This window comes from Falco peregrinus, unplaced genomic scaffold (genome assembly GCF_023634155.1).
Source record: "Falco peregrinus isolate bFalPer1 unplaced genomic scaffold, bFalPer1.pri scaffold_35, whole genome shotgun sequence".
In the NCBI taxonomy this organism is placed as follows: Eukaryota; Metazoa; Chordata; class Aves; order Falconiformes; family Falconidae; genus Falco; species Falco peregrinus.
Genome location: NW_026599603.1, coordinates 1,677,146 through 1,691,779, shown reverse-complemented (window position 1 = coordinate 1,691,779; position 14,634 = coordinate 1,677,146). Strand labels below are relative to the sequence as shown.

The 14,634-nt window shown below is 47.2% G+C and overlaps 1 protein-coding gene across 1 annotated transcript in view; it reads right to left on the bottom strand.

The window, feature by feature from the left end:
* Positions 1-1,672: 1,672 nt before the first annotated feature.
* The window catches only part of LOC129783349 (hydrocephalus-inducing protein homolog), a 133,063-nt gene continuing 120,101 nt past the window's right edge, over positions 1,673-14,634 (bottom strand). The window contains 2 exon segments of the mRNA XM_055793332.1: positions 1,673-1,876; positions 2,660-2,726. Coding sequence (XP_055649307.1) covers positions 1,673-1,876; positions 2,660-2,726 — 271 coding nt within the window.

Here is a 14,634-nt window from a genome sequence, read left to right as displayed (position 1 = left end):
GCAGGTGGGAAGAGATAACTACAGAAGAGAGACTAGGGGCGGGCTTGGTATTTAGGCAACTAACCAATAATGAGCTTAACTTTTGTAATATGTATGAGCTAATTATAACAAGGTATAAAAGGTGACTGTGAGAAACAATAAACGAAGTCTGCTGATCACTCATATTGAGTGACTGTGTCTTCCCTCCGTCGCGACAAATGGCGCCCGAACATTCAATTGCTGAAGTTCAGCATAAAAATCGTATCAAGCAGGATTCAACACACGCTGGATCACTCAATAGAAGAGTTGGCAAGGACATTGCCAAGAGATGCCAGACACGACTGGGTATCTGTTTTGGTGGTGACGACTAGATCTGGAAATCCCAGAGGGAAGCTGTGCAGGGATTTACAAGGTCCTGCCTACGTATTTCCACAGTGAAAAGCAGCAGCCTGCTTGAATAGCATCCTGGAAGCTTCCATAGCCTTGCCAGGCTTTGGTAGGAGCCTCTTGGACCTTCACGCTTCCCAGGAGAAAGAGCAAAGAGCCTTCTCTTGACCCCTGTTTTCCTGGGGAAGAAACTGAAGCAACTCAGGTGCACTAAGGCAGACGGCACGTCTTTGCTGTGTTCTGGACCTCAGCTCCTGCACCAAGACCTCTGGGACCAAGCAACTCGGAGCTAACTACCAGCCAGCTGAACTGGTTTCCTTGCAGGTGCAGTGTCCAAAATGCATTACCTTCTCCAGTTCAGCAAACTGGAAAAACAGTGACTGTCTTCTCAGACCAACAGGAACAGTACAGGCTGTCCACGACACAGCACACATCGGGCGCTTGACCAGGAGACTGCCCAAATACCACGTGCTTGTGGCCTCCCAGGGAATGGGTATATTTGTCCAACAGGGCCACATAACCATTTCAGAAGGTGCTGAGGATTAAGGAGGTTGGTGGTGGCTACTACAGCATGCTAGAGCACTTTCCAGGAGATCTGAGAGAGACAAAGCTCTAGAAAAGGCTCCCAACCCACGCACCAGGTATTTGCTGCATCTTTGGCCTGTGCACCCATTGGCATTCTGGTTTGGGGCTCAAGTGTAGTTTTGAAGCCGCTGCCAGCTCATCTCCACTTAAGAGCTCATTCTAATGAAGAATATTTGATCCCAGGGACCAGATCAAACCTACTGGAGAACCAGGTCCTGGACCACACCCTGTTTTTGTCAGGGTCTCGATACCAATTGCTTTGATCTACAATCTCTGATTGCACTTGCTACTCTAGACAAAGCTGCTGATAAATTCTTAAATGTCTCTTCCACCAGCTCAGAGCTTGCCCATTTCTTAACACTGCCCTTGGTCTGCAGGAACTGAGCTCCTAGAGCTGTCGTCTGCCCCGCAGGATCTTCCACAGCCCGAGGGCAGTCCAGCTGCCTTCTTACAATTGCTCCTTCAGTCTAACAGAATCAGTCTTGCACGACTGTGCTCTGAAGACACCGTTGCACTACAAAACTCCACTCTGCAGCTTGCAGGGGTTTAGCAGAGGTTGCGCCATGCTTCAAACACTATAATCAACAGCAAAACCCACGAGCCCTGCCCATCTCCAGCCACGGCAGCAGCACGGCAGCTCAGGTGCTCCGGTTCCTTTTTGTCGCTGTTTCCCAACTATATTATCACGCCACAGTGTTTTGCACAAAAAAAGATGAGCTCCCTACCTCTGCGTGCTGATGCAGTAGCGGGCCTCCCGGTTACCAACATTGCGAACCAGCAGCGTTTTCTGGGTGCTGTACTTGACTGGACAGGCTGAGAAGTTCACCTGGTCGGGGAAGTCCAGGATAGCTCGGGCACCTATAGCTCGGATTGGCACAACAAACTTCTCCCTTTCTGTGATGCAGATGAGCTCGTGGAAATAATCCTGCAGGGAAAGAAACAATCTCAGCACAATGCTTTTAGTACTTTCCCCATGGCAGAAGGAAAATTGCTGTTTTCTAGGACTGTAGCAGTATCATTCAGTAACGCAACAGTACTTTTTACCTTCGTGACCTTTCATTCCAGTAGCATGACTTGCACAGGGTTGTTAACTTGCAAAGAAGAAACAAGCCCACTGATTCACCCGCTTTCGCAGCAAGCTGGCAGCACCACAATTATCTGATGCTTTGATTCCAAGGCACCAAAACAGAGTCGCTTCACTCAAGGGATCACAGCACTAATGGAACCTGCTTCAATCGCCACCGCAGACTATTGGAAGCACCACTGAGAACCCAGCTGTGCCACAGCACTAACTCCAATGCCAGCAACGCGGCGACCTCGTTGAAGCTTGGCAGGGGATGCTCAGGTACACTTTCAAAAGGACTTCAGCACATGCATGGTCAACGGCAGTTTTTGGTGAAATACTTCACAAGCTGGACACGGTAATTGCGGCAGTGTCAGGGCAGTGTAGGGTACGGCTGTATTTCCTGCCCCTTCTCACAGCGTTATAGGGCCAAGGCTGGGGACACGCACCCTTCAAAAGCCACCTGACCCATCTCCCCACACCAGAGCCGGCTCAGCTCCAGACCCAAACTGTTTTTGCAAGAGGTTTCACAGGTACTTAAAAGCACTAACAGTTCCACCCCTGCCCTCAGCAGCCTACGCCAGCTCTGCGCTAGAGTTAAAGGGTGTTAGCTGTGTCTGAACTCAGTTTCCCTTGACATCTCACCCAGCCCCAGGGGACACAGAGACAGCTCTGGCTGATGCCGTAATCGAACCCCTCTGTAAGGTCTGTTCTAGAGGAGTAAGTGACGGCGTGCCTGGTTAGCACACCCACCCCAGGCAGGCGGCATCGGGAGCTGCACACGGGGGACACTCAGACACCCCACCAGAGCAAAGCCGGCTGTGCATTCCCAGCCACTGGCTCGTTCAGAACAGAGCCAGGCAATCCCCCCCGCGCCCCGGCTGCCTGGCGTTTAGCAGCAGGAAGGCAAATCAAATTACCAAAAGCATTTTACTGTAGGGATGAGCAGAGCAGTCTCCAGATGTATGGCATGGCGTCGCTGCGCTGGAACTATCACCTTGCCCCCACTGAAATCAGTGGTAAAGCTGCTGCCATAGGGCCAGGAGCCATTGCCCCCAGCAGCGCTCTTGTTGATGAGCTGATCAAAGCTCTGCTTCTCATCACTCACTGGCTGCCCTGGTGTTTTCCTCAGTGCTTTTAATTAATTTGATATTTTCATCATTGTTGAAGCAGCAGGTGCTTTGATTTAGGAATTGCATACAGCAGCAAACTCCCTTCAGCAGAACTGATCCAGACTCCTCCACAGCTGGGATTTCCGCTCCCATCCCCATCCCCTCCTGGAAGGGCCCTAAGGCAGCCAGCCCAGGCACAGACACGTACCTATTGCTCTAACGCAAGCGCTGACAGCCAGCGCCTCACCCACCACCCAGCACCTCGCCTACCACCTGCTCAGCTGGGGTTTAAGGTTGTCAACACAGATGCTGCCCCATCCAAGACAAAAAGAATAATCTCTTTTTCTAGACATCTCAAATATTCACCCTAGAAACTGCAGAAGGGCTTTTGCTTTTCCTATTTGGAAGGTAAAATACTAGGAAGGGAACTGCAGCAAGCAACCTGCATGATTTAATACCACATTTCAGGAAAGCGTTTCATCTTCAGCAAGTCGTTCTGAATTAGCAAGTTTGTACTCAATCTTGCAGCTAAGCCCTCTAAAATAAAAGCTATGGGCAGCCCATATGAATTTAAAGCACCTGTTATCTGGGTACTTCACGTCCTGCACTGTTTAGATCCTCAGAAACTCATTAGCAAATGAAGAATGTTATTTGCTTTTGTTGTTGTTGTTCTTTTGGCCACACTACTGTAACAAAGGCATTGCAAAGCCAATTGAAAGCTACCTGCCTTATTAAGTCTTGGCATGCCATATTTACTTAGCTCCCTCTTCCAGGTGCCAGGTAGGCAGGGGAGGATGCAAGTTCAGATCAGCAGGAGGATAAAGAAAAAAGGAACTTCAACAACTGGAGCTACTTGAAGGAAGTAAAAGGAAGTAATTGTCAAGTCGTTGTCATTGCTAAGGAGCAAACGGATCAACAGCAATGCAATTAAGAGCCCAAGAAATAAATCCCCCCCTCCCCCAAAAGCAAGCACAGGCAGCCTTCCCAGCTCCATTGCTGGTGAGGGGCACTGGGACAACCTGCACAGCAACGCACAAGGGATTTCTCCAGGGACCTGAGGGCAAGGCTAAAGCAACAAGGATTTGGTTTCACAGAGACAACCACGACCTTGGGAGAGAAAGATGCCTCTCGCCATTCATGCAGATGCACATTATGTCCCAAGCCCCCTCTCCAGGGACACCGTGGAACATGGCATCCCATGCAAGGCTTGACTCAGCACTTCAGAGCAGGCTGACCCTTCAGCCACGCTCTACCACCCCACCAAAGTGGGACCTTGCACCAGGCTGAATGCAGCGTCAGCCCAAACAGGGCGAAACCCAAGGCAGGAGGGGTGCTAGGCAGAAGCTGGCTGTTTGTGTCACTGTGGACCCATGGTCCCTTAAGCTTTTGAAAGCTGAATTGCCCTCCCTTGGGGGCAACAGGTTGCAAAGTCTCTACTGCAGCACTGCCTCGTGCTACGAGGGCACTAACCCTGCTACGCACTTGCTTGCAGCCTAGGGGCACAGTTGAGACCAGTGCAAAATGTTGTTCTGCTTCGCAACTGCAAACCCTTAGCAGACTGTTTAAGACCACGTTTCTAAATAAACGTGCCTGGATGACAGAGGGGTTGCATCCCATCTATGCTCTAAAGTTTGCTGTGTTTAGACACAGCTTCAGGCTATAGGTTTTCATGCAAATATGACTTCATCCTTCATACAACTCCCCTCTCAGTTTCAAGGAAGATACAGACAGTTGTACGATGGTTCCCCTTCTCATGCTCCCCTGTGACAAGCAGTAAATTACAAGCTCTGGCCTTCCAGGTTTCACCACTGGCATCTGAACTGGCACCCACTGAGACTGAAGCAGCTGCTCATCTTGGGTGTTGTTTCAGGCTCTTTGTAAACTCAGGCTAACAGTAATTACTGTCACACCAATATTAACCCTAACTGCCCAGAACCCCAAACTCAGATGTCAGTTTCCCTGCATAACCCATCCTAAATCCTGCACTGAATTCCTTGCAGCAGACGACTTGCACAGAAAAGATCCTTGTAGCATGAGGTCACAGGGCAAGCCAAGCAGGGAAAGCTCCCGCTGAAACCCTGATATAAAAAAAGGCTGGAAAATAAGGGCCGTGACAACAGAGGAGAGACCGGAGGATGAAGATCCGTTCGCAGCAGAGGGGGTGCCCCTGCGCCTGCCCCCCTCAGCCGCCGGTTCGCAGGAGTCTTTGAAATGAGTCACTTGGCTTCACGTTCATGTGGCGCCGGGCCATTTGCCTTGGTCTTCTGCCCCTTTCCTCCCCACACGAGCCATCTTGAAAGTATTCTTGGAATAGCTTCTGGGCGCTACAAAGCATCTAACAGGGCTGCGCTGAATTGTAAAGGACTTCATTTCAGTAATGCAGTAACTCGCTGTCCTGTCGTATTTCATAGTAATCAATGTGCATTAATTCAGTCTCCACCGAGCATCAGTAATGAATTTCACAAACCTCACAGACTGAACTTGCATTGCCTGAAAACAGTGCACTGCTACAGTGAAAAGAGCAAGAGGACAACACGGAATAAGCTGTGCTATGTTTTTATGTGCTTCTTACTTCCTTCTTCCTTTACAATAAACTATTAATAAGCCTGTAGGACGCACAAATGGAAGTATTTCTGTCTGTTGTTTATCTGCCGGTCAGTGCCACAATGGTTTCCAGTTCAGCAGAGGCCGTCAGACCGTAATGCAAGAACACGTGGGAACAGGGGCTGGCACGAGAACACCCACACTGTACAACTGGAGCCATAAAACAGAAACGTGCAAATCAGAAGCAGCAAGAGTAACAAATTGGAAATGTTGCCCAGCAGAAAAATTAGCAGTTCATTTATAACACAAGTGCCAATAAACCAAGAGGCACACCAGCTGTTTATTTACTGACAGTCCAACCACGTGGCACATTCCCAAATGACTGCCAGACAGCAGGAAACTGCTCATTTTCCAAGAAAGGGCTACGTGGCATTTCAGCCACTAACAACTCACAAGGCCCTACTACTTAGGGCTTAGCCACAATTTTACTCCTTTGACTCAGGAGTGACTTCGCTGAAGTCAGACTTACCCCAGGGAAGAACAGATTCAAAGCAAGAGAATTATACAAACCAACTCCCCATCAGGAAGACCCGCATCCCAGTTCACTGGGTTACCCACAGTCCCTGTGGATCGTGCAGCATCAGGGATGTAGAGGTTGTTCAAAGGCAGCACTCCTGAGCCTTCCACAATTAACACACAGATACTCTGCAGGCAAGCAACTGCAAGCCCAGCACAGGTGGCTTTACAGAACCATTTCCCAAAGCCTGCCTCTTGGCTAAGGGCTTTGCAAGGTGCTCTGCACATCCTGACCATGCTACTGATGCATTTCTAGCTCAGCTACAGCACTCTGGCACTCCGCTGACTCACGCTCCATCAAGTATGAGCCAAAACATTCCGTTTGTACAACATTCTGGTTCTGCTGTACAATCCCCTTGTGCTCCTCACCAAGCAGCCCACATCCCTCCCCCAATGCCCTGCAAGGAGCACAAAACCCAGGTCAGCAGAAACCGCCAGGGTGTCGCTGAAGCTGTGCAGAGGACCTCGCTGGCACAGCTCCCTAATGCCACACACTCACCAGTTCAAGGGCAAGACAAGGGACAAAGTACTGGACATGAGTGCTCCTGGGGTTCTCTCACCCTACTTCTGTTTGGGGTGATCTTCATCTGTTGCTCTGCTGCTTCTCTATAGTTGAAGAGCAGCAATTTGCCCTTCATGGGAACCAATTTACTTCCACCCCAAAAATGAATGCTCATGAATACTAATAAATCACATTTTAAAGGAAGCAGTGTCCCCTGCAAAGCCTACCTCGGTGAGGTTAAGCTCTTATGTCACTTGGGCAGTATGGAGAACTGCCCTAGGCCAAGGTCATTTTAACCTTCCATACAAATGATGTAAAACCATTTCTCAGTCCCTCCCCAAAGCAACAGATCATTTCACAAGCTCAGGGAGCCAGGGGCCGCAGGGCATTTCCTCTTTGGTTTGCTACAGCCACGCTGTTTGAGGATAGGACAGGGCATTAAACTAAATCTAAGCAGCAAACAGAAGATGAGAGAACAGCTGTGCCCAAAGAGAGCGTGCACCTCTGGCCTGGTGCGGAAACGCCAGCTGGCTCAGAGCGACCCCCTCACCTTGCATCACCCACAAATTCACACAAAGAACTGTGCCAAGAGGCAGCAGAGTGCTGGTGCAAAGAATCAGCCTGTCTGTCTGTGTTCCCCTGTAGGACAAGGCCTCAAGGACAAGAGTCCAAGTACTGATAGCCTGATGAATAGAGACTTGTTAGAACTTGCAGGGCACAAGCCCTGGGAACCAAGGAACAAGCTAACTGCAGACCCCTGAGCCGTCACAGTTGAGGAGGCAACCAGACGGACAGAGAAACAAGTAGCCAGAGAAGGGAACGGATGGCGCCGATATGTAACTTTGTTAATCAAGAAAGCCGCGTAGAAAGAAACCCCCTAATTTGGGAATAGAAATTGTTGCTATGTCAAGGTAAACTAATCAGTTCCTATTGTTCTAACGGTGTGCCTTAAATATCAACCGATCAGTGTTTTTACGCTTAAGATTTAACCAAACAGTGTGTAATATGTAGAAGGTAGAAACGTATAATTGTAAGAAAATCACTAATAAACCAACAACTTGCTTGCATCAAGCTGCGTCCCGTCTCTTCATTCGCTGCAAATTGGTGACCCCGACGTGATCCAGTGAAGGATCTGACGTGGAGGGACTCTCGAATCGCCTAACTGAGCGACATGCAGCGAATCCCACAGAACTCTGAATGATCCGCTGAAAGGAAGCGGGAGCCGGCCAGAAATCCCTCCGGAGTTGAGAGGTGAGCTGTGGGAAATCCGTAATGGGGAATCAGGCTTCGTCCCCAGAAGGAGACGTTTATGAGCTTATGAAAGGTCTCCCTAACAAACATGAGAAAAGTATTTCTGGGCATGACCTTAAAGCAATGCTTAAGTGGGTGCAAGTAAATATGCCTGCAGTGACTGCAACTACAATTTTCACGCGGGAACTTTGGGACGACACAGGGGTGAAATTGTGGGATTCTGCGACAAAAGGCAATACTGAGTCCCACCGTCTGCTCTCTTCGTGGAGAGTTATTTTTGAGACTATGAAAGCACAAAAAGAAAAGGCAGAGGAAGGAGAGGAGGAGGAGTCGCAAGCTCATATAGCCCTGTCCTTATCAGCCTCTAAATCACAGTGCTCTAAACCCCTGGGTGTCAATGCAGTGGGGTATCCGCCAGAAGACGACCCCTTTGACCCGGGACCGGTAGACCCTGAACAAGAGCCTGATTTATACCCTCCTGATCTGCGTGATGTGTGGGCAAAAATAAAGAAACAAGCCTTAAAGGAGGGGGATCTAGAAATGGCTAAAACTATAGTTGCTCCGGTCTTGTATTCTCAGGGTCGGGCAGGGGGAGCACGATGGGAGGCTCTTTCCTTTTCGGTTGTTAAAGAACTGCGCCGCACTGTTACGGAACATGGTATTTCTTCTCCCTATTTTATAAGCCTGTTATCTTCTGTGTTTGATACTTATGTCATGCTCCTCATGATTTGAAACCTTTAGTACGATTGTTACTAACCCCGACTCAGTACACGTTATGGGAGTCGCACTGGAGAGGGGGACTGCCAGCACTCCTGCTCACGTACGTTAACCGTAATGATGCTGCATTAGCTGCACTGACAATAGAGCATCGTACGGGCACCGGGGCACGTGCTGATCCGGTAGCGCGGGCTCAACACTGCCCCCGTGCGGCTCTCGAGGCAATTAGAGAACAGGCGAAAAAGGCTTTTTCCAGGTCCCTGACGTACAAAAGCCACAAAAAGCTTTTACTAACATCACTCAGGAGTCTCGAGAACCTTATATGCAGTTTATTGATAGACTAAAACAGGCTTTGGAACGTCAAGTAGATAATGCGGAAGCTCGGGATGTATTGTTACACAAAACTAGCTGTTGAAAATGCTAATGTTGATTGTAAAAGGCTACTGAAGTCTCTTCCCAACCCGAACCCCACTCTGGTGGAAATGGTGGAAGCATGTAACCGAATCGGTACCGTTGATCATAAGTTTGAAGCTATGGCTGCTGCTTTTGCAGCGATGCGTGGTGTGGGGAATTGCTATGGTTGTGGTAAGCCTGGCCATTTAAAGAGAAATTGTCTTGCTCGGGCTGCAGGGAATAGACAACAACCTCCTGGTCCTGGATTTTGTCCGAAATGTCGGAAAGGGCGTCATTATGCTAATCGATGTCGATCTAAGTATGACTTCCAGGGACAACCGACACAGGGAAACCGACCGCGGAGCGCGGGGCAGCGACGCGCGCAGACACAAGTGCCACAGCTGACATTTCAACAAGCTCGGAGAGAAGCACCGACACCTCAAGTCCCTGTCCAGCAACCTCAGGCAGCGCCGGATTGGACCTGGCAACCTCACACACAGTAACGTTGCTCGATTCCTCGGTTCATTTATTATCAGCAAATGTCAAAGGACCATTACCCCCCGATACACAAGCTCTGTTAATTGGTAGATCTTACACAACATTGTCTGGTCTATTTGTTTTACCAGGTGTTATTGACTCTGACAGTGTGGACGAAATCAAAATTATGGCACGGACTCCATTTCCACCCTGTACGATAGCTCAGGGTAGTAGAATAGCGCAATTGATTCTGATCCCGGCAGGGGTGAGCTCTCTTATCACTGATCATCCTCCGCAGAGGAGAGGAGGTTTTGGATCCACAGGGTTACCTCACATTTTGTGGGTACAATCCATTTCTCCACAGCGACCTATGTATCAGTGTACCCTTATTTACAATGACCAACAAATAGCACTAAATGGGATCATTGACACTGGAGCTGATGTCACAGGAATTTCTCAAGCCAAATGGCCTCCGCAATGGCCACTGACTAATGTCTCTCAGGCACTGGCTGGGACTGGGGGGACCGGTAACAGTCGTCAGAGTTTGGAACTAATTCAAATTCAAGGACCAGAGGGACATGTGGCTTCTGTTAAACCTTTTGTGCTGCCTGTCCCTATGGTTTTGTGGGGACGTGATGTATTGTCACAATGGGGAATGTCTATCCGCACACATTTTTAGATGGGGCCATTGAAGTGCTCAACACCCTAAAAATAACCTGGAAATCTGATGTTCCTATTTGGGTGGATCAATGGCCCCTTCCCTTGGAAAAACTTCGCGCACTTCAAAACTTAGTCTCAGAACAACTGTCCCAAGGACACATTGTACCTTCTACTAGCCCATGGAATTCACCAGTTTTTGTTATTAAAAAACAAACTGGCAAGTGGCGCTTGCTCCATGATCTCAGAAAAATTAATGATGCTATGGAAGATATGGGAGCCCTCCAACCCAGGCTCCCGTCCCCAGCTATGATCCCTCGACACTGGCATCTGACTGTCATAGATCTTAAAGATTGCTTTTTCAGTATCCCGTTACATCCAGATGATGCCCCGAAATTTGCCTTTTCATTTCCAAGCATCACCATGCAAGCTCCGTTGCAGAGATATCCGTGGGTTGTACTGCCACAAGGTATGAAAAATAGCCCTACAATGTGTCAATGGTATGTGGCGAAAATACTCAGTCCTGTCCGAAATGCTATGCCTACTGTGTTATTGTATCATTATATGGATGACCTTTTAGTGGCAGCACAACATCACGAAGTCATGGAGAAAGCTGTAGCCCTTGTCACAGATGCCGTGAATTCGGCAGGTCTCTGTATAGCAACAGAAAAGGTCCAGAAGTTTCCCCCTTGGAAATATCTGGGCTGGCGAATAAGAGCACAAACTATTGTTCCTCAACCATGGCAGATCAATACCAATGTAAGAAACCTGCATGATGCACAAAAATTACTGGGAACAATAAATTGGGTTCGACCACTATTGGGAATTTCTAATACAGACTTGGGTCCTCTGTTTGACCTACTAAAAGGGGACACTAATCCTTGTTCTCCACGTAATCTTAACCCTGAAGCAGATACATCTTTACAAAAGGTTGCCTCAGCTATCGCTTCTCGACAGGCCCACCGATGGGCCCCTGAACTACCTTTTTACTTGATTATTTTAAACCCTGCTCGACAGCCTCATGCCCTGATATTTCAATGGGATCTTCAGAACTCGGACCCCTTGTTAATTATTGAATGGGTCTTTTTACCTAACCAGCCTACAAAAACTATTTTGACACAACATGAAATGCTTGCCTCCCTGATTGTTAAAGCTAGATCACGCCTGTTAACCTTATCAGGGAAGGATTTTGTCTGTATTTGTCTACCAATAACAACAGTATACTTACAATGGCTTTATCAGCAATCAGACACCTCTGTTATGGCACTTGCCGACTATACAGGCCAAATAACTTCTCATCCACCTTCACACAAACTGTTTAACATTGACTTTCATCTGATGTTAAAACCCAGAAGAAGCAAACAACCCCTACAGGCACTTACTGTGTTTACAGATGGATCAGGCAAATCACATAAATCTGTTCTCCTATGGTGGGATGATCAACGGAGACAATGGGATTCGGACATAGAGACGGTCTCCGGTTCACCTCAAACAGGAGAACTGAATGCAGTTGTTCGTGTTTTCCGAGAATGGAATGTACCACTCAACCTTGTTACTGATTCCGCTTATGTTGCAGGTATTGTTCCACGAGCTGAAGCTTCTGTGCTGCGGAGTGTTTCGCATTCACAACCCTTTACCCTGTTACAGGAACTTGTTTTCCTTTTGGACTCTCAATCTGCACCTTATTTTGTTATGCATATTAGGTCTCACACCTCGCTACCTGGTTTTCTTGCAGAAGGCAATCGACGAGCTGATCTATTGACGTTACCAGTTCAAGTACTGCCAGACTGCATTGCACAAGCTAAACTAAGTCACTCTTTTTTCCATCAAAATGCTGGAGCTCTTAAACGACAGTTTGACCTTCCTTCTCAACAAGCGTCAAATATTATTGCTGTCTGTCCTGATTGTCAAAAACATTCTTTCCCATCAGTTGCTGCAGGAGTTAATCCTAGAGGATTACAAAGCCTACCGTTATGGCAAACAGATGTCACACATTATTCTGAATTTGGTAACCTTAAATATATCCACTCTTCCATTGATACATTTTCAGGTGCCTTGTTTGCCTCGTGTCACACAGGAGAAAAGGCACGAGCTGTTCGTAGACATTTAATGCGTGCTTTTGCTACTTTGGGTATTCCCTCAGAGATCAAGACAGATAATGGTCCAGCTTATGTTTCAACAACTATAAAAACCTTTTTTGCCCTATGGGGTATAACTCATATTACTGGCATTCCTCATTCCCCCACCGGTCAATCTCTCATTGAATGGTCTCATCAGTCTCTAAAGCATTTATTACAACAACAAAAAGGGGGAATGGGAATGGCTATTCCAGAGGAACGGTTACAGAAAGCGTTGTATGTTTTTAATTTTTTAAATTGTTCTTTAATAGATAACAACCCACCGATAGTTCGACATTTCACTGCAAATACCTCTTTCGAGGCACGGGTTAAAGCCCCAGTGTTGGTCCGAGATCCAGAAACAGGTAAAATTATGGGACCACATCCTCTTGTTACATGGGGAAAAGGTTATGCTTGTGTCTCCACAGAAAAAGGACCCAGATGGATCCCAGCAAAGAATGTACGACCTTTCCGTGAACCTTTACCGCAGACAACTGATACCGACACCGACCCTACAGAATGAAATAAAAACTGCGTGAGGATTTCTGTTTTGCATTAATGTCAGGTAAACAAATTCAGGATATAGCATCTAGGTTTCGCTTTTTACAGCGCTTGGAACGGACAATATCACCCTGGATCAAACCACTTAACAAAGGTAATACATTTGGACCAGACCAGATCCCCAACGCACTGACGGCACCACTAGCAGATATTATCTTCCCTTACATCGACTTTCAACGACACTGTCATGAACCAGATTGGACAGCGTCTCCATTTCTACAGTTATGTTGCTATGAACACGGACCATCTTGTCGACCGTGGATCAAGCTCCATTGTGAACTCTGTGATCACGATCGCTGGCGAGTTGTAAGACTAAGGGACAGATGGGGTCATTGGATGTGTTCTGAGTGTAATAATCAAATATTAAGGTTTAATCAGATACAGTGGGCTGAATGTTTTATGGGAAAACCTCTTTTGGAATTAGAGGGAGTTACAGGGTTAGGTTCTGAGATTTTGCCAAACTTAGTTTTTGCAAATTTTTTATCATTGATTGAAAGCCTAGAAGTACGGGCTATTGCACAGTTGTTGTTTCAATATATTGCATTAGCAAGCAGAATTTATATTATTAACAAGAACATTATTGTAGGATTAGAGTGTGGACAATCAGTTGCAGTGCCTTGGTCGTGGACAGTACGACCAGAAGAATGGCTGGTTGTAAAACGACAATGGAAAAAGAAAAAGAGAAACAAGCATTGACAGTAATATGGATAATGATGTTCACATCTGGACCTTGGCCTATTGAAGGTAGGTCTTATCCCCCTTTTCTACCAAAGGTAAATGTTTGGGTCACGTTGGCGAACTTGACTGGACAGGATACTCTGTGTCTTGCTATGGCCTCTCCGGATCAGCCTTTTTCCACCTGTCTTGTGGGCTTACCATTAGATGAATGGCCTATACTAGGGACCTTCAAAGTCTTTTTCCACCCAAAAACGTATCAAAAAATGTGACAGACAATTAGGATGTATGGATACCCCATCTCCCACTGGCCACTTTGGAACCACAAGAAATTGAACTCCTTGGTTCTGTAAAAATGGATTTTTGCATAAAATTTAACTACATGGGAAAGAATCAATCTAGGGAATGGGACGTTTCCCCTATTCATCCTGTTTTTAGAAATGCAAGTATCTGGTGTAATTACACTGCTAACAACTTGTCTAAATCTAGCAATACTCCGCTCTTACTACCTACTGGAGTATTTTTTACTTGTGGTGATCGAGCATGGCCTGTCATTCCTTCTCATATAAAAGGAGGTCCGTGTAGCTTAGGGTGACTTTCCGTCCTGACTCCTAACACATCTATGGTTTTACAACATCGCTACTCTCGAAGGACAAAGCGTGGCGTTCATGCATTTGCCTCCGATTGTGATGATAACATGCAATTTTGGTCCTTTGGCCAACGCTTTATTGCATCTCTTCTGTTGCCTGGAGCTGCTGCAGGAAAGGCTCTAGCGACATTAGATAAGCTTGGCTGTTGGCTTGCCAAACAAACTAATGCCACAAGCAGTGCCCTGTCTGGTCTTTTATTAGATGTTGATAGTGTTCGCCACGCGACATTACAAAATAGAGCTGCAACAGATTTTTTGCTTCTGGCACAAGGTCACGGTTGTGAAGAGTTTGAAGGGATGTGTTGCATGAACCTTTCAGATCATTCGGAATCAATTCATGCTAGCATCCAAAGACTGAAGGATGGAGTTTCTCATCTTCAACAAAGTGA